At 43.3% G+C, this 24,440-nt stretch overlaps 1 protein-coding gene across 2 annotated transcripts in view; it reads right to left on the bottom strand.

The window, feature by feature from the left end:
- Positions 1-11,195: 11,195 nt before the first annotated feature.
- The window catches only part of matk (megakaryocyte-associated tyrosine kinase), a 75,428-nt gene continuing 62,183 nt past the window's right edge, over positions 11,196-24,440 (bottom strand). Inside the window, exons 12-14 of one of the 2 annotated variants that reach the window (XM_052037543.1) lie at positions 22,172-22,367; positions 21,059-21,145; positions 11,196-16,709 (exon numbers count right to left, since the gene is read on the bottom strand). In XM_052037543.1, coding sequence (XP_051893503.1) covers positions 16,527-16,709; positions 21,059-21,145; positions 22,172-22,367 — 466 coding nt within the window. In that variant the 3' untranslated portion in view covers positions 11,196-16,526. Of the gene's footprint in view, positions 16,710-20,004; positions 20,419-21,058; positions 21,146-22,171; positions 22,368-24,440 lie in introns of those variants that run through there. The other variant, XM_052037544.1, reaches the window with a different exon arrangement.

The following is a 24,440-nucleotide window of genomic DNA, read 5'->3' as shown; positions in this document are numbered from 1 at the left end:
TTTGGCAGAAATTGGTCTAATTACAGGGAGGAAAAGCAGGCTGGTGTTGCCTGGAACAGAGTGCGCGTGAAGGACGGATAAGCCTTGGGTGTAATTGGTAGACATCGAGCTAAACGGCTTAAATCATTATAAGATGCCACAGTGAAGTGTTGGGCTTCACTGCTCGGATCTGTTGGCCCATTTTCCCCTGTTTAAGGAGGTCCAGCATTTATGTTTAAGAAATTAATCACTCAAGTGGTGAGATTTTGCTTTCACGCTTGTAAGAGTTGTCCAATTAACATGTGGTGACATTTAAAATAAAGCAAATGCTTTTTTTTTGAAACAGTCCATGAAGTATTCTTTCAAGGAACATTAGAAAAATTTGTTTCTATTGGCAGTAAGATGGGTAGCTGGGGAATACACTCTCAAGGTAACTGGGAAATCAACTGAGGGAAGTGAAAGGATTTCTTTTATATACACAACAGGTTGTAATATCCTGAAACCTGACAAGGTGATAGAAATATTTTAAGTAAGTAGCTTTCAAAAGTGAATTGAATTGGTACTTGAAAAGGAGAAAATATTGCAGCACAATGGGGAAAAAAAGCAGATCTAGATTGCTCTTTCAAAATGTCGGCACAGATGTGGTAGGTCAAATGGCCTTTCTCTGAATGCTCTAATATTCTATAATTTTTAATTGAATTAAAATTGACAAACATGCAGCTGCCTTGGTGAGGTTTGAACTCGTGTTAACATAGAACATAGAACAGTACAGCACAGGAACAGGCCCTTCGGCCCATGATGTTGTGCAGAATTAATTAAAATGGAAACTAAAAGCTTAACTAAACGAATCCCTTCTGCCTACTCAAAGTCCATATCCCTCCATTCTCTGTACATTCATCTATTTAAGAGCCTCTTAAATGCCTCTATTGTACTTGCTTCCACTACCACCCCTGGCAGCACATTCCAGGCACCCACAACTCTCTGCATTAAGAAACTTGCCCCGCACATCTCCTTTGAACTCGCCTTTCTTTCACCTTAAATGCATGCCCTCAAGCATGTCCGAAACAAAGTCAATGTAGTGAGGGTGCTGAAAATCTGCATTGGAAACAGAAAATGCTGGACATACTCAACAGATCAGACAGCATCTGTGGAGGGAGAAACTGAGTTAATGCTTCAGGGCTGCAACATGTTAGCGAGGAACACCTTTAGGGTAGGTGAAGAAGCAGGGAAAAGGGAGCAGGGAAAGATCAAAGGGAAGAGAAGTCTGGACTTTTGGATGTTATTTCTATTAATACCCAACATACTCTAAATTGACATTTTTTGAAGTTAAACAGTATAATAAATACTGTGTAACTGGATAAGTTTAAATGGAGTGTGAGATCCGGGACCTAAGATCTAAGATATCTTTATTGGTCACACGTACATCGAAACACGCAGTGAAATGCATCTTTGCATAGAGTGTTCTGGGGGCAGCCCACAAGTCTCGCCACGCTTCCAGCGTCAACATAACATGCCCACAACTTCCTAACCCGTACGCCTTTGGAATGTGGGAGGAAATCGGAGCACCCGGAGGAAACCCACGCAGACACGGGGAGAACGTACACTGTGGAGTAGAAAGAGAGCCCATGAACTGGGGATTGGTGAATGGAAAGGGAGCAGGGTCCCTGTGAGTGGGAAGAGAGCAAGCAAACAATACCTAGTGAGCCAGACACTGAACAATTGGGATTTTTGAATTGTCAGACAGCAGATTTATCAGAGTTTTACTGTACTTCCTAAGTGAGTGCTGGATCAGACTTGATTGTCATGCCTTCCTTGGCTGAACTGTCTTCTACCATTTTCTATCCATGTCACACTCCAGACCACTGAGTTCATTATCCAGTGCAGTGTTGACTGTGAGCAGCACTGTTAAAGGTACCAGATTTTGGATGAATCAATAAGCCAAGGCTCTCTCTGGAGACATAAACAATTTCACAATATTATTTCAACAAATTGATCCAGTGCAGGAGTCTTGTGCAGATGGTGGATGTTCATTGCTGTGATGTAGTTATGTTAGAGTTCTCTGCTTCAGTCAGATAGGATAGATGTTTTAACTCCCAGGAGGGACAAGAACCACAGGTTATACTTATAAGATAGTTACTAATAATTAATTACTCAGGAGAAACGTCTTTACTCAAGGCACGGTTGGAAGGTGGAATTCATCACCACATGAGGTAATTGAGGCAAATTAGCTAGAAGCATGAAGCAAAAAAGAAATAAAAAGATATGTCATTAGGTTTAGATGAGGGTGGAAGGGCTTTAGGTGAAGCTTGAGTGTAAATAAATGTTGGCTGAATGAGCTATTTACGTGCAGTAAGTGCTATTTGTTCCTCTGTAACCAGAGAACCGCACTCTCTTTGGTCAACTATCACCAGCCTCCTGCCCAGTGTTTATCATTTAATCAGCATCTCAAAAACCAGATAATTTTAATATCTTATTATCATTAGTGAGACCTTATTGTGTACAAGCTAAACGTACATTTCCTGCGTTACAGAAGGGACTACATTTCAAATTCATCTACTTGTCTGTCAAATATATTACAGCGCCTGTGACCTGGGTTCAATTCCCGCCGCTGTCTGTAAGGAGTTTGTACGTTTTCCCCGTGTCTGAGTGGGTTTCCTCCGGGTGCTCCGGTTTCCTCCCACATTCCAAAGACGTACGGGTTAGGAAGTTGTGGGCATGCTACGTTGGCGCCGGAAACATGGCGACACTTGCGGGCTGCCCCCAGAACACTCTATGCAAAAAAGGTGCATTTCACTGTGTGTTTTGATGTACATGTGACCAATAAAGATATCTCATCATCATCATCATCATCATATCATATCATCATCATCATCATCACCATTTTGGGATGACATTGTCATCCCGAAATCAATTTCCCTTTCCGTCCGCTGTAAATAACACAGTGCCACGAGGTCGATTCGAACAAATACCTTTATTAGCAGTGCACCGCTAGGAGAATTCTCTTCAGCACTCGCTAAGAGTCGCTTCCCGAGTTCTCCCCGAACAAAGGGCAGACAGACATTTATACAGGAATTGTCACGCACATCCCATACAAACGGCGCCGCAAGTTTCGGTCAAGCTATAGAGATCCCGAGACAGCTATCACACCTTTTGTCTTAGTATAATTGAGTTATAATCAAGGCTTTCAAAGGCAGGTATCACCCTTCATTGTTCAGACCAAGTCTTCACCTCGATGTTAATTACACTCAGTATCGCCACCGTCTGACATACCGGAATGGTTCGTTACCCGAAACAAAGGCAGTTAACATACTTAACATTCCAACCTAACTAGTGGGTCAGCACTTGCTAGTCCTTGCTAAAGAAATATAAATGCATATATATATTTTGTTTGCCAGTTATAGGTATGGTTGCAATTCTTAACCCTTCACTTCCTCATGACATGACGTAGTGAAATGTACAAGTTGAATACATTCTTCCCTTCATGTTCACGTATAAGTGGCCACTCTGGCAAGGAAATCAGCAATACTCATCTCTTGTCTAAGATTGGGGGTCTCACTTATGATTTTCAACCCAAGAAGATATTACCTGATAATGAGGGCCTGTGGTCTCCAAACCACCTGCGGACAGATTGATTGAGATATAGTAGGCTCAAGCCACAGTTTCTGCCTGTGCTTACTGGAGACCGAGAAAAGACAGCACTAAGGCAGGTTGTAGACTCCGTGTTTCAGTTCAGCTAACTCAGCAAAGACTGGTTTGTATTCTCAGAGCGTTTCTGATGTTAATACCACATTTGAGCTGGGCAATAACAGAACCACTGCTGCAAATGATTGGTCCTTGCATAATCCTTCCATTCACATACTGTGTTAATGGGTTGTTGTAATTTAAAAGGATTTCAAGGTAGTGTGGCCTGGGTTCTTCATATTGAGGTCAGTGGATTTTGAGCTGAAGCTGTATCTTATGAATTTGAGACACATTCACTAATGCCCCTCACCAACTCCAGGAAAACCAGTTTTTATATCTGCGTATAGAAGATGGTGTAAGCTGTGACTCAGTGGTCGTACATTTGCATGTGAGGCAGCAGGTTATAGATTCAGCCCCCACTCCAGAGACTTAAATATAACAAAGCCAATGTTCCAGGGCAGTGTGGAGTGGTGTTCTGTCTGATGACACAATTATTCAAGGTCCTATCTTCCCTATCCATGGAATATTTGATGAAAAATAGCTAGGTTCTCCCAGATGTTTAGGCCTCATTTAAAACATTATATGATCATTGTGCTGTAGCTATTTGCTTGACTTTGCAAGGAATATATCAGCAGCTACATTTCCTACAGACTACATCTCAAAAGGCTGGAGATGGAGAAAGTTTCTATTCAACTGCAGTATCTTTCTTGACATTTGTCAAAATGGAACTGATTACAACGAACCCAAGTATTTCAACAAGACCGATCAAGAGAAACAGGAATAAGAACTTATGGTCCGTATGCAGACAGCAGGAAATGAGAAATCCAAGGGCTGAAACTTGTGCACAAAAACTCTCCTTGAGTCCTACAAGGCCCAATGGCTGATGACCAACAGCTGTACTTTGGAAAGCTTGCTGTAAACTGTCAACTCAGAAGACGATTTCAACTGTAGAGATCTGCCCTTTTACCTTATCTTGTTAAGAAGATTATTCAAATTGGGACTAGTTTATGGCTTTGATCCAAGCCCTTTCCAAATAGAAGTCTGCTTGGACACCCAAACCTGACCTGAGTGCAGCCAATTTGAGCCCGAGCTGTAAATGGTCATTCCAAACCTGGCCTGACCATGGCCATTTCAAACCTAACCTGACTATGGCCATTCCAAACCAACTTGACCACACCCAATCCAAACTCAACCTGACCATGGCCAATCCAAACCCAATCTAACCATGGACATTACAAATGCAACTTGACCACAGCCAATCCAAACCCAAACCAACCATGGCCAATCTGAACCCGAACAAAGAATGGCCAATCCAAACCCCAGCCTAGCATGGCCAATCCAAACCTGACCCGACCACAGCCAATCCTAACCTAATGTTTCCAATACTTGACCCAAATTGATCATCTTTGCAAATATAACAACCTCAGACATGCTGTTGATCTGCTTGACAATGAAAGACCAAGGATTGATCAAGAACAGAGGATACACAATACTAAACACACCATGCTGACCTGGATAAAGTCCTGAGCCAGCCGGCACAGCTCAGCCTGACCGCACCCACATATATGGTCATGTCCTACTGTGCTCAGGTTGGGTAGCCAGGCTCTTTTTCCAAAGGCTCATTATAACTCACCACGTGAGGTGAACAAAACTGCACACAGTACTCTAACTGAGATCTGACCATCTCATTCAGTGACACAAAAGTAATCTTTGTTTAATGATCAATTGTTCTTTTGACTACAGGCATTGTTTGTGAAGCTTCAGGGAAACATGTCCAGATGCCCAACTGACTAAATGCAATATGCGCATTGACTATTCACCCTGCCCACACTTATAACGCAGGATTTTTCCATGTTAAATACTTTTCTGTCAGCCATGAGTCTTTTTGCAACAAATATAATAACTGTATTATTTTTCACCATTCCTTAATAATTTCCCTGATTTCACCATTTACATCTTTGCGTTCTGAATAATTTTAAGGTAAAACAAATAAGGAATAAAATAGACACTGAGGGAAAACAATTTTGGCTGAAAAAGCTAGTCAATATCCCAGATGGGTTTCCATGGCGATGTCAGTGTGGGAACTGGCCAACTGCAGGGCTCCCAGCTTTGGCTATGTTTTTGATGCTGTTAGCTGGTCTGATAGCCTCTGATTCCAGCCATGTTCATAAGCAGAGCTCCAGCTTCTGATTGGCTGGGATATCAATGTGTGAGACTGTCTCTCAGCCAATCAAAATATGTTGTTCCCATATCCAGTTGCAGGACGTATGCTTTGGAGGAGTGGAGGAGAAGTGAAAAAGGAAAGAAAAGATTTGACGCTTCAAGATGGGGCAAGTTTGAACGTGGAATTGCATTAAGTGAGTTGGAACATGAAATTAAACTTGAATAATAAGCAAAAAGTAAGAGGAAAAGGGACAAAAATCACATGGGAAGAATTTACTTGAATATTTTTATGTTTTATAAGCTGTACTTCTCTATGTCAGGGTCAAAATTCTTAGACATTAACCCATTCTTGGTGTCTGAGTAGATTTATGCCTTAATATCAGTATGTACTTCTTGCCAAAAGTATTGAGTTGAACATTAACAAGCCTTGTTTACACACAGAGCCAGAAGTTTCCTTAAATCTTGAAGTTCAAATTATATTTAAAAAAGGGGATGGATTTTCTGTTACAATTTATAGAGATAACATTCAAAATCTCTTTCATAAAATCCCAGTGCTTGGTTCCCTCCTTCCCCCAGCCCCCTCCTCTAAAGCCCCTTTGGATATAACCACACTGTTCTTTCAAGGAGCCAGCACTGACACACCAGCTGTTAGCTGCTTTCTGCGCTGTAACTTTCAGAGATTCTATCTCATGATTCCAAATATACTGTACAAATTTACATGCTTGAATAATTATGAGTAAATTCTAAAGCCCCTGCAATTCTGCATCGCTGTCTGTTATTCCCAGGCCTGTTACTTTATCTTGAGTATTCTCTCCAAAAGCTTCACAGGCCTGCTTTCCTCTCTATACTAACTTGCCTGCATCTTGGCCCCTTTCCCAAATATTCTACAGTGCCATTCTTTCTCTGCTTCGTGAAGAATCTTGTGACAGTTTATTACATTTAGTAGGTCAATAACCAAAGGAAATAATTTAAAATCATTGGCAAATATTCTAGAGGGTCATGGTGAAACCCTTTCGCTCAGAGAGCTTTGGGGTTATAGAGTCAAAGAATCATAGCACTGTGTAGCACAGAAGCAGGTTTTTGGGCTCACCATCAAGTACCTATCGATTGCTGGTAAATCCAGCACTCGGTCTGCAGCCTTCTATGTGTTGTTTGATTCAAGTGCTCGTCTAGTCTCTTCCTAAATGTAATGGGAGTACCTGCCTCCACCACGCACTCATTCCAGAAAGATCCTGGAAATGTGAAGGAAGTGGACTCAATAAGTAACTTTCAAAGAGATTTGTATAGGTTCTTGAGGATGAGGAACCTACAGGTTACTGGTAAAACCTGCTAATGTGAATATAACCGCAACTGTTCTTTCAAGGATCCAGCACTGACTCACCAGTTGTTAGCTCCTTCCTGTGCTGTAACTTTCAGAGACTCTATTTCATGATTCCAAATATACTGTGCAAATTTACATGCTTGATTAATTATGAGTAAATAGATATTGGATTAGACATTTCTCTGAGTTAATACAGGCCACAATCTGGAGAAAAAGAACAAATTAAGTTACCACAAAAAATTGCATTCTAGGGTCATGCTGTGGATCAGCTGAGACAACTGGAATGAGAGGAATTTTATGGTGGAGTAGCAGGGCTCTGTAGGAACAGTGTAAGTGGAGAGGAGTAATACAGGGATTAGACACAAACTCAATCATCATTCGAATAGCTGAGATGAATACGAGTGCTGATTGGAATCTAAGCTCTTGTTGCACTAATCCTTGCGCATAAAGAATACAAGATTGTTTTCAATGAAAGAGCAAGGAGGGCTTATTTGACCAGCTATATTATTTTATTATCAAATTAAATGGTAAAATAGGGGTATGAAATTTCTGATATTCTTCCCATTATGGGCCCTAATTGCAGTCATCTATCAAGAAAGTAAAAAGTACTTTTATTTAATTGTGAGTCTCCCAGCTCTCCCACAGACCAGGGAGAGAGGGACCATTAGTTCAGGGAAGTAGTGCCGAATGTGTAATGCCGACCTTTCATAGTGTGGCACTTTATAACTATGCTGCAGTTTCTGCATCAATGGAAAATGACTTCAGTTTTCTATGAGGCAAATGCAGCAGCGGAACTGTGCTATTTAGTTATTGGTTCATGGGAAGTTAACGTGTTTGGGAGCACGTAAGCTCCTCAAAGCTCCGGCCTCACAACTATCCTGCTCCATGCCAGCTGCAATGTGATCTTTGTACAAGTTTTCTCCTGCTCCTCTTCTGAAGTCCCCAAATTTCACTGAGATGTAGGGTCCATAGTGCCCTCTGGTGTATCCACTCTCCAGCTGCACTGGGAAACCAAGGGTGCACAACTTAGTTCTGTAGTAAAATGGAGATACAAGAGATTGCAGATGCTGGAATTTGGAGCAGCAACCTACTGGAGGAACTTGAGTTCATTCCAAACTGGAGATAGTTTCAATATAGTAAAACTCTGATAATCTGGCTCTCTTGGGACTTGGGTAGCGCCAGACCAGTAAATATTCCGAACTATTGGATGTTACTCCTGCCAATAAACAAAGACATTTTTATTTTGCTTTTTTTTAATCATGATATATGGTAGAATAATAAACTCGGTGATATTCAAGTGCATGGGGAAATATACAAACTCTCCAAACCCCAGCTCACATTCCCGACTCCTGGTGTTCCCGATCCTGACCCTGGCTCTGGTTGCACGCTCAGCCAAAGGTCCCGCCCCCGCCCCCACCCACACAGACCTCCAGTTCTAGCCACACACCCTGCTCGCACTCTGGACCACTGACTCACATTCTAGACTAATGAGCGAGCCGGATGCTGGACCATCAGGATTTCCAAACAATCGGATGCCGGATCATTGGAATTTTACTGTACCTCATTGTTTTCTGTGCTCTGTTGCACAAGGGGGAATCACAGGCACTCTAGTCAAATAGAACTGACGTGAAGACAATTTATTCTTTCTGGTCAGTGAGGACCAGGCGAAGAGAGCACTCAGCTTGATGAGGAATGCAGGCTTCCCCATTATGTAAGCTGCCATTACATTATTGCTTTCTAGATGCTGCTGAGATGCAATGCAACCAAAAGGAACTCCATTCCCTCAACATCCAGCTAATTTGTGACCATGCACAGTGCATCAATTCTGGCAGTAGGCATGATGCCTTAATTCTGCAGCAGTCCACCATGCTATTGCAAATTAAACCACAGAGCGCTATGTGATGATTACACTATCCACTGACACCGTGGATGTTGACACCATACATGTACAAGGCAAATGCATGCAGCAAAAGCCATCCTGCCAGATAAAATATAACACAACGGCTACTTGGCCTGATGTTTACATTCCATGTACCTATTTGGACGAACTCTTCATGGCACGGTAGCGTAGTGGTTAGCGCGACGCTATTATAGCGCCAGCAATCGGGTTTCGATTCCCGTCGCTGTCTGTAAGGAGTTTGTGTGTTCTCCCGTGTCTGTGTGGGTTTCCTCCGGGTGCTCCGGTTTCCTCCCACATTCTAAAAGACGTACGGGCAGGTTAATTTGGAGGTTTAAAATGGGCGGCGCGGACTTGTTGGGCCGGAAGGGCCTGTTACCACGCTGTAAATAAAAAAAAATAAGCAGGGAGTGTCCAGTTTTGTGGCAGTCGACATAACCATGACATCACAAGGACATGGCCACTGGCACCAGCTAAAGAGCAGGAAGAGGATGAAGATGAAGAGAAGGGAAAGGAGGGGAGAAGATCCTGGACTGCCTCTTTCTGAGGGATCCCTCTGATGAGAACTTGCACATTGCTGTTACCAGCAAATGCAACCCCAATCCCCCATCCATCCTAGTGTTGTCTCCCCTCTGGCCCTATCATAGCAGCCTCTAGGCCATAATACCAAAGTAAAAAAGATTCAAAAACAAACATTATGATCCAAAATTACAGATTCAGTCTATATGACAACTTGCATACAATTGTCAACCAATTGTGCATCCCATTGATACCTGTTTTCCTTGTCCTTTAATCTTACATGGTTGTCCTGAAAAAGAATTACAATTTTGTGCTTCATAAACTCCTGTCAAATTCCAGTGGCAGCCCCTTGGTGACTCTATTGATCTGCTGGAGGATGTAGTGGAGAAGTGCCGTGAGACTCTCAAATCCCCTTTGAATTTGAACATTGAAATCCAAAGCCAATGTGGCACTGTTGGAGTTTTTGCTGCAGCCTTGCATTGGGTGGGTTCTATGTGTGCTGCAACAGAGGGGCTGAGACATTGGCCGTCACACCCTGCATCATGGTTAATTTCACAGCTGAGCCACTGAGGGTGCCCCCTACTTCCCCGCTGGCTCCCAAGCTCTGCACAAAGTTGGTGCCAGCCCTTTCTACACTTCTTGACATTGTGTACAGGCTTTCAAAGATTTTGTTGTCCTTACTTGTCAAACTTCCCAATAGTTGGTCCCAGAGAAATGCTCCTCCAATTCTCGGCACCACAGTATTGGCCATCTGTGGTTAGTACATCAATGTTAAATTAAAATACAGCAGAAAGATTTAGGTTTTAATCCTTTCTTCACCTCCTTTGATGTGTCCATCTCTCTCTCTCATATTGTATTGAACTTTTATAATCAATCATGTAATCACATAGAGATGGGAACAGCCAAATGGGCATTCTCAGCATAGCTATTGTTGACACTGCTGACTTAGGACCAAGAATTGCTGAAAAGATTTTACGGCATTTGATATTTATAACAGACATTTTACCCAGTAAAAATTGATGATGTCTTTTAAGTTCAGAAACAATTGTTAATGCCCCCTCCTCAATTTGATTATAGTTTCCCTTACTTTTCATCAATGTACGTGATGTAAACAATTGTTTTTTACTTCATCACCATCCTTTGCACAATTCATAACAGCTCCTGCTCCAAAGTTTTAAGCACCACAGGCAAATTTCCATGTAATGTACTGCAATGAACTAACAAAGACGCACATCTGAGACTCACTTCCATAAATCAAATGACATTCCCAAACCCAATTCCAATTCTTTCTGTAACAGATGTTATTCCAGACACAGGATCGCTCACATGTGCCAGCAGGACCATTTTGATTGCCCCATGCACTTCTGTCACTATGGCTTTGGTGAAGCTCCCATATTGTGCACAGGGCTTCCAATGTAACTAGTTTGAGTCTCAGCTGCCATTTTGCTCTGTCCCTTTCCATACAGTGGCACAGTTCCTGCTTGAGAACTATCATGCACTATGTTGATATTTCTCCTGTGCTTTTTATCCAATTACTTTTGTTTCTCACAATACGGTGTTTACTATGGACAGGCTGAAGTTATAACAAGTGGATGCTAGTTTCTAATTTCACTCCATAAGCTTTGCACACACTCATCAACAAGTTCAAAAACAATTTTATTCATTGCTCTATTAACAGTTTTTTGTTGATTTTATGTCCTTGTCTGTGATGCAGCTGCCAGCAAGTTTTTCATTGTACCTGTACCTCACCGCACTTGTGCATATAACAATAAACTCAACTTGACTTGATTTGTAAGGTATGTACATATGCATGGCTTCACACACAGACAATGCAGACTATATAGAGAGACACAAAGAGCACTGCTAGAGCAATGTGAAGTTATTTCATTGAAACAACTAATTCTATTGTATGTGTGCCTAAATGTACATGCCATGTACTTATATCCTTTATTTACATACACTACACTCAGGGATAATTAGGCTAAGATCTGAGACTGTGAAACTAGAACCTGGGACGGTGAAAATGGGATCACAAGCAGTGAGTGTGGGATTAGGGGCTGGGAAACTAAGGTCTGGGAATATGACACTAGTGTCCAGGACATTGTGACTAGGGTCCAGGACAGTGTGTCTGGGAGCCCAGGATAGTAAGATGGGAATCTGGGCCAGTGAGGTTGGGTTTGGGATGGTGAAGCTGGGGTCAGGAAAGTGGGGTTGATGACCTCCAGAAAGAAAATAAGACTGCAGATGAAAGGCAAGAATTGATTTAAAGAATAATCTCCTCACTGAGGAATGTGAGCCAGTGCCACTTGCTGCAGCATTCAGAGAGCTCTGTGTTACAGCAGTTGGCAGATGGCACGTATCAGCCTCTGGGTATATATGCCAGATCACAGATGGTCAAGGAGCATCAAAAAACAGCTTACCGGTGTGATAATGCAATTCCTTACTGAGTACAGGATCACGTTCTATTCATCTCAATCCATCCCTCTGCTTTTCTAAAACAGGACCAATCCTGAGAGGAAATTTTCCAAGTACAAATTTAAGAAAGAAAATATCAGGCTATTTCTAGGGTGAACCCAGAATAATTATTAGATTGTTCCTGCAGCATTGTCTTCTGGTAATCCAGCCTCTGTTTCATATGGTATGACAGTCTAATCATGCATCCATTATTACTTAATTAGATAAGTGGTTAGATCACAAACAGTGATAGACCATATCAACAACCAGATGAGCCTCTGTCAGATCTAAAGTGATTAGATTATCTTCAAAACAATTCATTGCAATTAAATGGCATCATAAAAATAATGCTTAATGCAATTGCTCTGCCATTGAGAGAGGTTAAGATGAAAGTAAAAAGACCCTAATTCATGTTATCATAAAAAGTTACATTTTATATAGCAATCTGATCAGTGTACACTCACAGTCAAATTGTGTGACTCCCATAGTCTGGTCAGTGTGTCTCCCACAGTCTGGGTGTCATTCCCACAATATGATTGATGTTATCCTACAGTCCTACAGAATGATCTGTTTCACTCTCACAATCCAATTTAAGTCAGTCCAACAGCCAATTGATGTCACTCCCATCCTTCAACTGATATCATTCTCAAAGATCAATCTACATCATTCCCACTGTCTATGCAGTGTCATCCTGACAGTGCAGTCTATCCCATTCCCACAACCTGACATTTGCCACTCCCACAGTCTGGTCTGTCATTTCCACAGTCCAAACTATGTTACATTGAGAGTCCAATCAGTGTCAAGCTCATGGTCAACTGGAGTTACATTCAGCGTCCCATTGTTTTAATGACCACAACGTGATCCATGCTGGACTTGCTGCCAACAGTGTTAACCCCACTATGTAATCAATGTCAGTTCCCAATGGAATCAGTCATGGTCATAGTCTGATTGGGACACACTCTTCAGTGAAGTCCATATTGTGTCTATAGTGCAATCAGTGTTATATCTATAATTTATTAGTAACATATAAACAGCATTACTGGTGTCATTCTCCCACAGATGATCAGTACCCTGCTCTGAGATGATACTTCAGTTGCAATGGTTTGCTTTTCCCCATTTCTATCCCAATGCCACTCCTGTAGAATATTTCAATCTAACTATAATGGGGTGGAGGGGTGGTGACTGTAACAGGCTATTCCAGTGCTTATTGTTACAGGTTGTTCCAGTTTCCTGTAAAAGGATGGTGTAACAATGATTGTAAGAGGTTGGTATGTTGTTGACAGAATAGCTGGTGTGGTACCAATAGGAATGGGCTGGTCCAGTACTGACTACAATGAGTTGGGTGGTGGTGCCGACTGTGAAGGGTTGTGAAGCTGGTGTGGAGCTGGCTGTAATGGGTTGCTGTGCTGTTGACAGTAATGGCCAGTTGACTGTAATAGGCTATTGCAGTGCTGAATGTAAAAGCATGTAGTGGTGATGATTAGAACAAGCTGCATATTGCTGACTGTAACAACTAGCATAATTCTGAGTAACAACATGGTGTGTTGACAGCAACAAGCTTGTAACAGGCTGGTGCAGAGCTGACTTATGGGGTATGCAGTGTTTTTTGTAATGGGCCAATGCAGTGCTGACTGTAACAGGTTGGTGTGGTTCTGATTATAACAGGTTTGTGTAGTGTTGAATGTAATGTGCTATTGTGCTGACTGTAACTTGTTACAGTACAGGTTGTAATAGGTTGATGCGCTGCTCATGTAACAGGCTTCTGCAGTGCTCACCATAACATGGTGGGGCAGTGCTTATTTCATAGGCTAGACTAGTGCTGACTGTAATGCACTGTTAGCAGGCTAGTGCAATGTTAAGTACATGGGTCAGTTTGGAATTGACTATAATGGACTAGGGTGCTGATGACTGTAGTAGTCTCCTAATGGGCTGATGCCAAGTTGACTGCTACAGGATGAAGTGTGCAGATGACAACATTGGGGGGGCGGAGGGGGGCAGACATTAATAGATTGTTGCAATGTTGATTGCAACAGAATGATGCAATGCTAACTGTAATGGGCTGATGTAATGCAGATTATAATGGACTATATACAGGGTGGTGTGGTGCAGTGCACACTGTAATGGGTTGTTAATGGGCTAGTGCAGTGTTGATTACAACATCATTAAGGACCCTCACCATCTGGGATACGCCCTCTTCACGTTACTACCATGGGGGAGGAGGTACAGGAGCCTGAAGACCCACACTCAACATCTTCCCCTCTACCATCAAATTTCTGAATGGTCCATGAACCTTGTTATTCCTCTTTTACACTATTTATTTATTTTTATAATTTATAGTAATTTTTATGTCTTGATGTCTTGCACTGTACTGCTACCGCAAAACAACAAATTTCACGACATAGGTCAGTGATAATAAACCTGATTCTGATGTTGATATGTTGCTGAATGTAATTTGCTGCTGAAGTGCTGAGTATGATGGGGTGGCCTGGTGCAAACTGTAAAGGGTTAGTGGAGTGCTGACTGTAACAGGCTGTTGCAGTACTGATGTCATTGGCTGGGGCAGTACTAGCTGTAATGGGATGGAGTAGGACAAGCAAAGTACAGAGGGAACTAGGTATTCTTGTGTATGGATCACAAAGAGTGGTTAGGAAGGCAAATGGGCACACTAGCATTTATTGGAAAAGGGTTGGAGTTTAGAAATAGGGAAATATTGTCAGAGTTGATCAGAATACAGGTGAGACCACCTGAGTACAGTGCACAGTTTTGGTTCATTTATTTAAGAAGGAATGTAATGGCTTTGGAATACTAGTGAGCATCTGGAATTCTCTATCTGAGAGAGTTGTGGAGGCTGCATATTGTTACTTGGGTAGGGAAAGCAGAACTGTCCATGTTACTCCAGATGGAGTCTCACCAGGATGCCAGGTAAGTGGAGCAAGAAGTCTCCCCTCTTGTACTCAAATCCTTTTGCCAATTCATGCTGCTGTACCTGCATGTTAACTTTCAGTCATTCATGTACATCCAGGTCCCTCTGACACCAAAACCATTCGTTTTGACAGCATTTGAAAAATACTCAAAATAGTCTGCCTTTCTAATTTTCTTTTTAGCAATCCTTACATTTTCCACATTATATCCCATCCACAATATTCCTGCCCATTTGTTTCTGTCTATATCCCCCTGAGATTTCCTTCAAATCCTCCTCACAACCCACATGGCTTTGTATCGTCAACAAACATGGAAATATTAAACTTGAACCCCTCATCCAAATCAATGATAAGGACTGTGAACAACTATGGAAAAACAAATATTCTGCTGGAGGAACTCAGCGCATTGAGCAGCATCTGTGGGGGGGAAAGGGATTGTCAACGTTTCAGGTCAAAACCCTGCATTAGGACTGAGAGTCCTCAGATAATTTCTCCCCCCCCCCCCACAGATGCTGCTCGACCCGCTGAGTTCCTCCAGTAGATTATTTGTTGCTCCAGATTCCAGCATCTACCATCTCTCATGTCTCCTGTGAGCAACTACATTGGGCTGATGCAGCATAATTGTAATGGGCTGTTGATTGGGTTTTGCGGTTCTGACTGCAACAGAGCAATGTGGTGCTGCCTATAATTGGAAGGTGCAGCGCTGACTGTAACGGGCTGGCGCATTGCAGATTAGAATGGGTTGGAACAATGCTGACTGGAATAGCCTGGTGCAGTGTTCTCAGTGAGGTGCAGTGCCAACTGTAACAAAGTGTTCGAGTGTCAGTTGTAACAATGCTGTCTGTAATGGGCTGTTAACAGGCTGGTTGGTGCTGTTTATAATAGACTGAGGTGGGTGCAGACTCAGATGGGTTACTAATGAGGTAGCGCGGTGCTCACTATGATAGACTGATGCAGTTCTGACTGTGAAGGGCTGGTGCTTTGTCAACTGTAACAGATCACTGTATTTCTGACTGTAACAGACAGGTGCCTTGCTGACTGTAGTGGAATACTGCAGTGTGGGCTGTAACAGGGTGGTGCGGTGTTGCCTGGAATGGCAGGTGCCCTGCCAATAGCAACAGTTGTGTGTTGCTAACTGTCAGGGCCTGTTGCGGTCTGATGGCAACAACTAGTTGTGATTGGCTTCGCAGCTGAAGTGTTTTTGGCGAACCTCCCGGGCTGAAACCTGAGGTGGCTCACACCCACTGTCCATTTCCTCCTGCTGATTCTCAGACAGTATTGTCAATCTCTGATCTCACATGTGAGTAATGACAACATCCCAAGTCCAGCACAGTTGGGATGTGAGGGAGCTCTCAAAAGTTAAAGATGAAATTAAGCAAATGTGAGGACCATCAAACTGTGAATTCTAGAATCTAGCAGGCACAAGGCATTTTCATTTACCTCTTTATACATAAAATCAAGAACTATTTATCCTGTATCGTCGCTCACTTCAATCTTAAGTCCTGAAAGTGATCCATCTTGGAATGTTAGTTCAATAAAAACTATGAAAGCTATTTAACAATTCCAAATAGTCCTTCAAATTGTCTTTACTTCAAACATATTCCGATTTCCGTCCTTCTTTTTCCAGTTTGTCTTTTAGTTTTTTAAAGGTGGGACGTTTCCCGGGATCATACTCCCAGCAGGATTTCATCATATCATACACTGGGATGGGACACTTATCAGGCAATTCCATACGGTACCCCTTCTCCACTCTTTCTGACACATCAGTCAGCGACTAGGAGGAAACAGAGAGAGCGTTTTATAATCTTGTTTTAAAAAACCAAATCCACCTTAAAGTCAGCACCAGCACTTCGATACTTGATGGTTAGCATGGCAGGAGGGGCGGAAGAGCCTTTTTCAGTGCTGCATGACTCTGAGACTCTAAAGGCTTGGCACCTTTTCAGGAAACAATGACCACAGGTGAATTGAGACAATTAGAATATGTCAGCAGAAGAGAAGGGCACTTTCTTGTAAAGATTGTGTTTATGTTTATCTTGTGAATGCTGCTTATGTGATGCGATGTGCCTGTGATGCTGCTGCAAGTAAGTTTTTCATTGCACCTGTGCAGACATGTACTTGCACACATGACAATCAACCTGACTTTGACTCAGTCCAAAAAGCCAGTTGCATTTTTCACATGTAATGGTGGGCAGCAGTGTTGTTGGGCTGTGGCTGTCTGCAGATTGGTGTCCTGTTACTGTGGGTGTGAGGGGGACATAAAGAACACAACCAGCAAGTTGTGGGTTTGGAGAATTTGGAAGAGTTTTGGGTTTGGAGAGATGGGAATCAGGGAGGTAATTTGAGTAGATTGGAGTCTGAGCCACTTGGGGATTGGGCAAATGAAATCAGTGTGAGGAGGGACTTGTTACACTGCCTTGTGGGATCACCCAAGTGGAGTCTCCAGCTGGAGAAGCATTATAGTCCCAGGAATAACCAATGATGGTCACTTATTGGAACAAGGTGAAAAAAATTTACTTACAACACTCCAAAAGTGAATGAAGACTCTGGAGACACACCTGGTGCAGAAATCACATCAGGTTTGCAAGTGTGACCAGTAACACCCAGTCCATTTCCAGAGTTATGCAAAACGACACAAATGGGTGTGAAAATCAAAAAAAAGGTGCAGATGCTGGAAATCTAAAATAAAACAGAAAACGCTGGACATACTCAGCAGGTCAGGCAGCATCTATGGAAAGAGAAACAGAGTGAACGTTTCAGGCTGGAGACCTTCATCAGAACTGGGAAGGAGAGAAAAGGGCTGCAGGGAGAGTGGGGAAGGGAGTGTCTCTGAGAGGCTAAGACTGGGGTGACCATGGTGATAAGGTTGTCTGGTGAATGAGTGAATGGGAACAGTTAGAGAGCGAGAACATAGACAGAAGAACATAGACAAAAGACCGTACGAGTTGTAAAATGCAGAGTAGGAAGACATACAATTTGCCTGCTGTTGGAAAATTGTTTCAGCTCTTTTAATCTAAAGCCATGTTGTTTGGGTGGAACAGTGATCAGAATGTCTCGAGTCGTAGAGTCATACAGCATGGAAACAGGCCCTTCGGCCCAACTCATCCATGCTGACTGTATCGTCCAGCGAGTTAGTCCCATCTGCCCGCGTTTGGCCAATAGCCCTCTAAACCTCTCCCATCCATGTACTTATCTCGATGGTTTTTAAGTGTTGCTAATGTGCCCACATCAACCACTATTTCTGGCAGCTCATTCCAAATACGCACCACCCTTTGCATGAAGAAACTGCTTCTGATGTCCCTTTTAAATCTCTTGCCTCTGATCTTAAACCTATGCCCTCTTGTTTTTAGCACCTCCTTCCTGGGAAAAGGACTATGTGCTTTCACCCTGTCTATGTCCCTCATGATCTTATACACCTCTATCAGGTCACCCCTTATCTCCTACGTTCCAGGGAATAACGTCCTAGTCTACAGAACCTCTCCTTGTAACTCAGGCCCTCAAGTCCAGGCAACAGTTATACATTAAGTACAACTGTTATACATTAATATTGCAGCTCTACAAAACTCTGGTTAGACCACACTTAGAGTACTGTGTCCAGTTCTGGTTGCCTCATTATAGGAAGGATGTGGAAGCATTGGAAAGGGTGCAGATGAGATTTACCAGGATGCTGCCTGGTTTAGAGAGTATGCATTATGAGGAGAGACTAAGGGAACTAGGGCTTTACTCTTTGGAGGGGAGGAGGATGAGAGGAGACATGATAGAGGTGTACAAAATATTAAGAGAAATAGATAGAGTGGACAACCAGAGCATCTTTCTCAGGACACCAATGCTCAATACAAGAGGGCATGGCTTTAAAGTAATGGGTGGGAAGTTCAAGGGAGATATCAGAGGAAGGTTTTTTACCCAGAGAGTGGTTGGGGCATGGAATGCGCTGCCTGGGGCGGTGGTGGAGGCAGGTACATTGGTCAAATTCAAGAGATTGCTAGATAAGCATATGGAGGAATTTAAAAGAGAGGGATATGTGGGAGGAAGGGGTTAGGTAGTCTTAGGCGAGGTTTAAATGTTGGCACAACATTGTGGGCCGAAGGGCCTGTATTGTGCTATGCTGTTCTATGTTCTATGAATATTCATATATTAATGCATGTTATACATTAATGCATTCAGCACATTATGGGTGAGAAGAGCCAATGAGAACAGTTCCTTTTAAAAATGACAAGAAATAAAAGTCTTGGGTGTGACTGTCAGGCAGGACAGCCTCCTGATCCCCAGAGTGATCACATCTGCATAACACGTTAACCTCTAGTTGTGATTCTGGAAGGAGTGGTTCCAATTTAGCAAGTAATTAAGTGTCACATGAGGATAAAGAGAGGGGGTTTGCGGGTGGGGGAGGATAATGAAGGATTACAGGCAGGAAGTTTTAATTCCATAGCAGCGGTGCTGCCAAGGGCATCTTGAGCTGAGAGCAGGCATTAAACAAGCAGTGAAGCTCGAGCACATTCGGCTTGTTTTTTAACTCATTAGTGGGTTCATCAACAACACTATCTATTTGGCATATGATTCAGGGCCTGGGATGGTGGTACAAGGGAGCTATGCACAAACTCTGGCATTTGGTTACATTTTTTTTCTGCCTGATCCTACTTAGAGTCACAGGGTTGTACAGCACAGGGGCAGGCCCTTCGGTCCTCCATGTCCATGCTGACCTTTCTGCCCATCTACACTAATCCCATTTGCCTACATCAGGACCATGTCCTCCTATGCTGCGCCTATTTAAGTGTCTGTCTAAGTGCATCTTAAACATAGTGATTGTATCTGATTCTATCACCTCCTCTGGCAGCAAATTCCAGATATCAACCACTCTCTGTATAAGCAACTCTCTATACCTACTTGTAAAGATGGAAATCAAAAAGAAAGTGTAAATGTTTATAAATCTGAAATAAAACCAGTAATTGTGACAAGTCTGAGAGTTGAAATGAGTCCATTTTGAGATTAGTCCCTTAAATAAAAGCAAAGCAGGACACATGAACCACCATTCCATCGTTTCAACCAGTATAAAGAGTTCAAGAAGGAGTGAACTTTAATATAACAATAATTTGCTTGTTACATCTCCCCCTCTATCAAGAATCCTTGCTCTGTGAACTCTGGGGTCACTCTGTCCAGATTTGTGCTGAAGAGTTTGGTTTTATGAAGACCAGATTTATAGCCTCTCTGCAAACAGAACGAATTTCTCCAAATATATGAGACTTAGTGACCAGCCAGAATTTCCAATGGGCTTCAGTACAGATTTAACACACCTGGGAAGTTTGGGGCAAATGCCAATATAAACACATACATTATATGCTGTTGAATTTAACATAGTGTAAAGTGGTCAGGGTCAAAACTGAGTGTTTGACCAGAACCCCCTCCCCAATTCCTGTTGGTTGGGTTAGGTTAAAATCAGTGCCTTTAAAACAGAAAATGCTGGAAAAGCTCAGCAGGTCAGGCAGCATCTGTGGAAAGAGAAACAGTCAATGTTTCAGGTCTACAATCCTTTTGATTTCAACCTATTGTTCTGCTTTCCCCCTCTATGTCATGATATCAAACATGCCTGAAATTCTCATTCCTTTCCACCCTGACTATCCCTGTCCTGCTCCTATTTCATCCGTGGCCCTAACCCATCCCTTGACCCGTTCCTTATTTCACCCCTCATATACTCGGTCTCTCTAACAGTATCAACACTTTCATCTTCCTCTGCTGGTAAATGGTCAGGATTCCCAATGCTGCTCAGTGCAACTGGTCAGGTTTGATTATGTCATCCACTACTGAATAGACTATCTTCTCACTGACGCTCAGTGTCTGCGTCCAATCATGAAGAATTCCAATCCGACCAGCAAGTCCATCTGAAATGCCACCCACTTTCCCTTTCAGGTGCTGATGAGGATTTATAACTAAACTTTTACAACTGAATGAAAATCCTGTGTGATGCCGTAAGTATAATGATTGAGAAGCGGAGAGGGACTTTGGGAGAAAACGCAGGCAGCTGTTTGCCCTCTAGTGGGCTGCAGCAAATGATTTAACAGTGATTTTAGAGACAACTGCATCCTGTGCAGGTACTAAATGTGCCATATTATAGACAAACGAAGATCTCACCAGTTTAGGGTAAGGTGCCCGACCGTATGAAAACAGCTCCCAGAGAAGAATTCCATAACTCCAGACATCTGATTTGGTGGAAAATTTCTGTTTGAAGGAATCAGGAAACTTATTATGGGTATTCCTCTCCTCTTGACGATTACAAGTGTAATATTCTTGTAGAAAACAAGCCAGTGGGCCCTTCATTCACTCTCTCTATTCGATTGGCCACAAGCTGCCATTTAAGTACGAAGCCCTGTGGGGGTTAAGTGGGCTATTCAGTCAGAGAAAGGGATAGAGTTACCAGGGTCCCTGGCAGCTGTTACTCCACTTGCTCTGTGTGGGCCCAGACCAATCTGTCCACCCACAATAGATGAATGGAGCGCAGTTCAGAAAGGAGAGGTACAGGGAAGAGTGAGAATATTTCATGCTTGACTGTAATTTAGAGGAAATCCTAGATGAAGGGTGTTGAAAGGACTCTGGCAGGTTTGAAAAGACTGAGGTGTAACGATTGTAAGGTTAAGTGTCACTATTGTATCCCCCAGGTGCTACGCTTTAGGAGGAATTTTCTCACTGTTTATTGGAGAGTCTCATTTTGCCACTCAACGTGCTTAACTACTTGGATCTAAGGTGCAACTTGGTGATGTGTATGGACCAAGGATGAGTTGCCTGACTGTTTATTCTGGCTGTTTCCTGAAGATGGGTGCAGATTTCTATGGACATTGTATCTTGCCAAGCATGCAGGCGTGTGCGTGTGTTGGTGTGTGCTTGTTGGTGTGTGTGTGTGTGTGTGTGTGTGTGTGCGTGTGTGCGTGTGAGATGCACACGTATGAATAGTTTCCGCTGTACACGAGTGGCTGTGCGTGTGCACAAGTATTTCCCTTCTGTACTCCCCGATAGCCCAGTAATCTGCCATTACTTGCTGGCTGGGCTTATGTGTGAAAGGTTTCATGGATTAAGCTATTGGATGGTGGTCAGGGTAAAGAGGGGGTGGAAATGTGTAAGAAAGAACCTATTCTTTCACTGACAAGGTCACGGCTGATGTCTCGACTTGCTTAGAACCATGTGTAATGAGGAGGCTCCATCCACCCACTGTCCAGCCCACAAGCTGAGAACCGGCTCTCCCGTCCTTACGTGATGTCTCAGTGCCTCTGGTGCCGTCCACTTCACGGGCAGCTTTGCCTGGTCCTGAGTGCTGGACACCCCTTTGGCCAGTCCGAAGTCACTCACTTTGGCAATGTTTTCGTTTGAGATCAGAATGTTCCGGGCTGCCAAATCTCGGTGAACGAGCTTTTTCGATTCCAGGTACTCCATTCCTTCACATACGTCACTGGCCATGGAGAGGAAGTGGGGAAGAGAGCACACATTTCAGTTACTGAAGGCAGAGGGAAGGGCTGTCACATCTTGTAGAGACACGCAGGACAGGTGGAAACTACTTCCTGACACTCTGCTCTCCACTCTGTTGATTTAAATGGATGGTTTGATGTGGTTTTGAACCAGAAAAGATAAGGCCCATGGATTTCTGTTTGTTAGTTTTAGCCAAAGTTGTAAGTTCTACTGTTAGCTTCACCCTGGAGAGAGAACGATGTAGTGAAATCAGCCAGATCTCTGTTCCCGAACCGTTTCCATTAACTAGAGAAATAAAAGACTGCAGATGCTGAAATCTAGATGAAAAACATGATGACGCTGGAGGAACTCAGCAGGCCGGGCAGCATCCGTGGAGAAAAGCAGGCGGTCGATGTTTCAGGTCAGGACCCTTCTTCAGGACTGAAGATAGGGAAAGGGGAAACCCAATATATAGGAGGGAAAAACAGAGCAGCGATAGGTGGACAAAAGAGGGGAGGCGGGGTGGGCACAAGGTGGTGATAGGTAGATGCAGGTAAGAGGTAGTGATAGGCAGGTGCGGGGGAGGGGAGTGCAGATCTACCGGGGGATGGGTCAAAGCTAAGGAGAGAAAAAAAATAGTGGGGGGGGGGGGGTAGAAAAAAAGAGAGAGAGGCTAGAAAGGGAAGAAAAGAAGAGGCATGTTTGGGGGGTTTGTGGGGAAGGGGTGTGGGGATTACTTAAAGAGGGAGAATTCAATATTCATGCCATTAGGCCTTTGACCCATCCCCCGGTGGATCTGCTCTCCCCTCCTCCCCCGCACCTGCCTATCACTATCTCTTACCTGCACCACCTTGTGCCCACCCCACCTCCCCTCTTTTGTCCACCTATCGCTGCTCTGCTTTTGCCTCCTATATATTGGGTTTCCCCTTTTCCTATCTTCAGTACTGAAGAAGGGTCCTGACCCGAAACGTTGACCGCCTGCTTTTCTCCACGGATGCTGCCTGGCCTGCTGAGTTCCTCCAGCATCATATTGTTTCCATTCACTCCTGTTAGAACAGGTTTGAAGGTTGGGATGTGGGAGTCAAGAAAGAGGCAAGATCAACACTGGGCTCACCCCACAGCTGCTGATTGTCTAAACTTCCACAGGAAGAGTTAGCATGCTCCCATTGACCCATTCTTCATTGAACATCCCTGCCTCTTGACACCAAGAGAGGCAAGAAAATGAAACTTGTCTCAGGGCCAGGAGAGAAAACATTTAAAGCCACCTCCTTAGGTTGATCACTGACATCCATAGGCTGAACCATGACCTCCACGGGCTGACCTTTGGCCTCTGTGGAGTGACCATTGATCTCCATGCACTGACCCTTGGGTTCTATGGGCTGACCACAGATCTCCCTGAGCTGACCCTTTACCCTCCATAAACTGACCATTGACCTCCTGGAGCTGCCACAATGTCATCAGGAAGCAGGGGTTGCAGAATGACGTGGAACTTGGAAGTGAGAGGGGAGTGTAAAAGACTTCAAGCGGATATATACAGGCTGGTGGGAAGGGTGGATGTGTAACACGTGGCATTGAGCACATAGCAATGCCATGTATTATACTTTGGTCAGAAGAGACCACATAAACTTAAGGGCATAATTCTAAAAGGGGTAATGAAAGAGAGGATCTGGGGTATATGTGCATGAATTGTTGAAAGTGGCAGGACAGGTTGAGAAAATGGTTATAAAATCATACAGGATCCTTGGCAGAAGACAAGAGTAAGGAAGTCCCAATGAACTTCTACAAAGCACCAGTTTGCCCACAGCTGGAGCATTGTGACCACTTCTGGGCGCGACAGTTTAGGAACGATATGACGACTTTGGAGGGGGTGCAGTAAACATTAACTAATATTCCCAGGATGTGGGACTTTAGTTACATGGACAAACTGGAGGTAAACGTGTTCTGTTTGGAACAGGGCAGGCTGAGGAAATCTGATGGAAGCATTTAACACCATGAAAGATCAACACAGAAAGAAGATGTTCACATTGACTGAAAGGTTGTGAACAAGAGGCAATAGGTTGATAAAAGAACAGAAATT

Source organism: Pristis pectinata, chromosome 24 (genome assembly GCF_009764475.1).
Source record: "Pristis pectinata isolate sPriPec2 chromosome 24, sPriPec2.1.pri, whole genome shotgun sequence".
NCBI classification, from domain to species: domain Eukaryota; kingdom Metazoa; phylum Chordata; class Chondrichthyes; order Rhinopristiformes; family Pristidae; genus Pristis; species Pristis pectinata.
The sequence above is the reverse complement of the archived record's forward strand: the minus strand, read 5'-3'. Positions and strand labels throughout refer to the sequence as shown.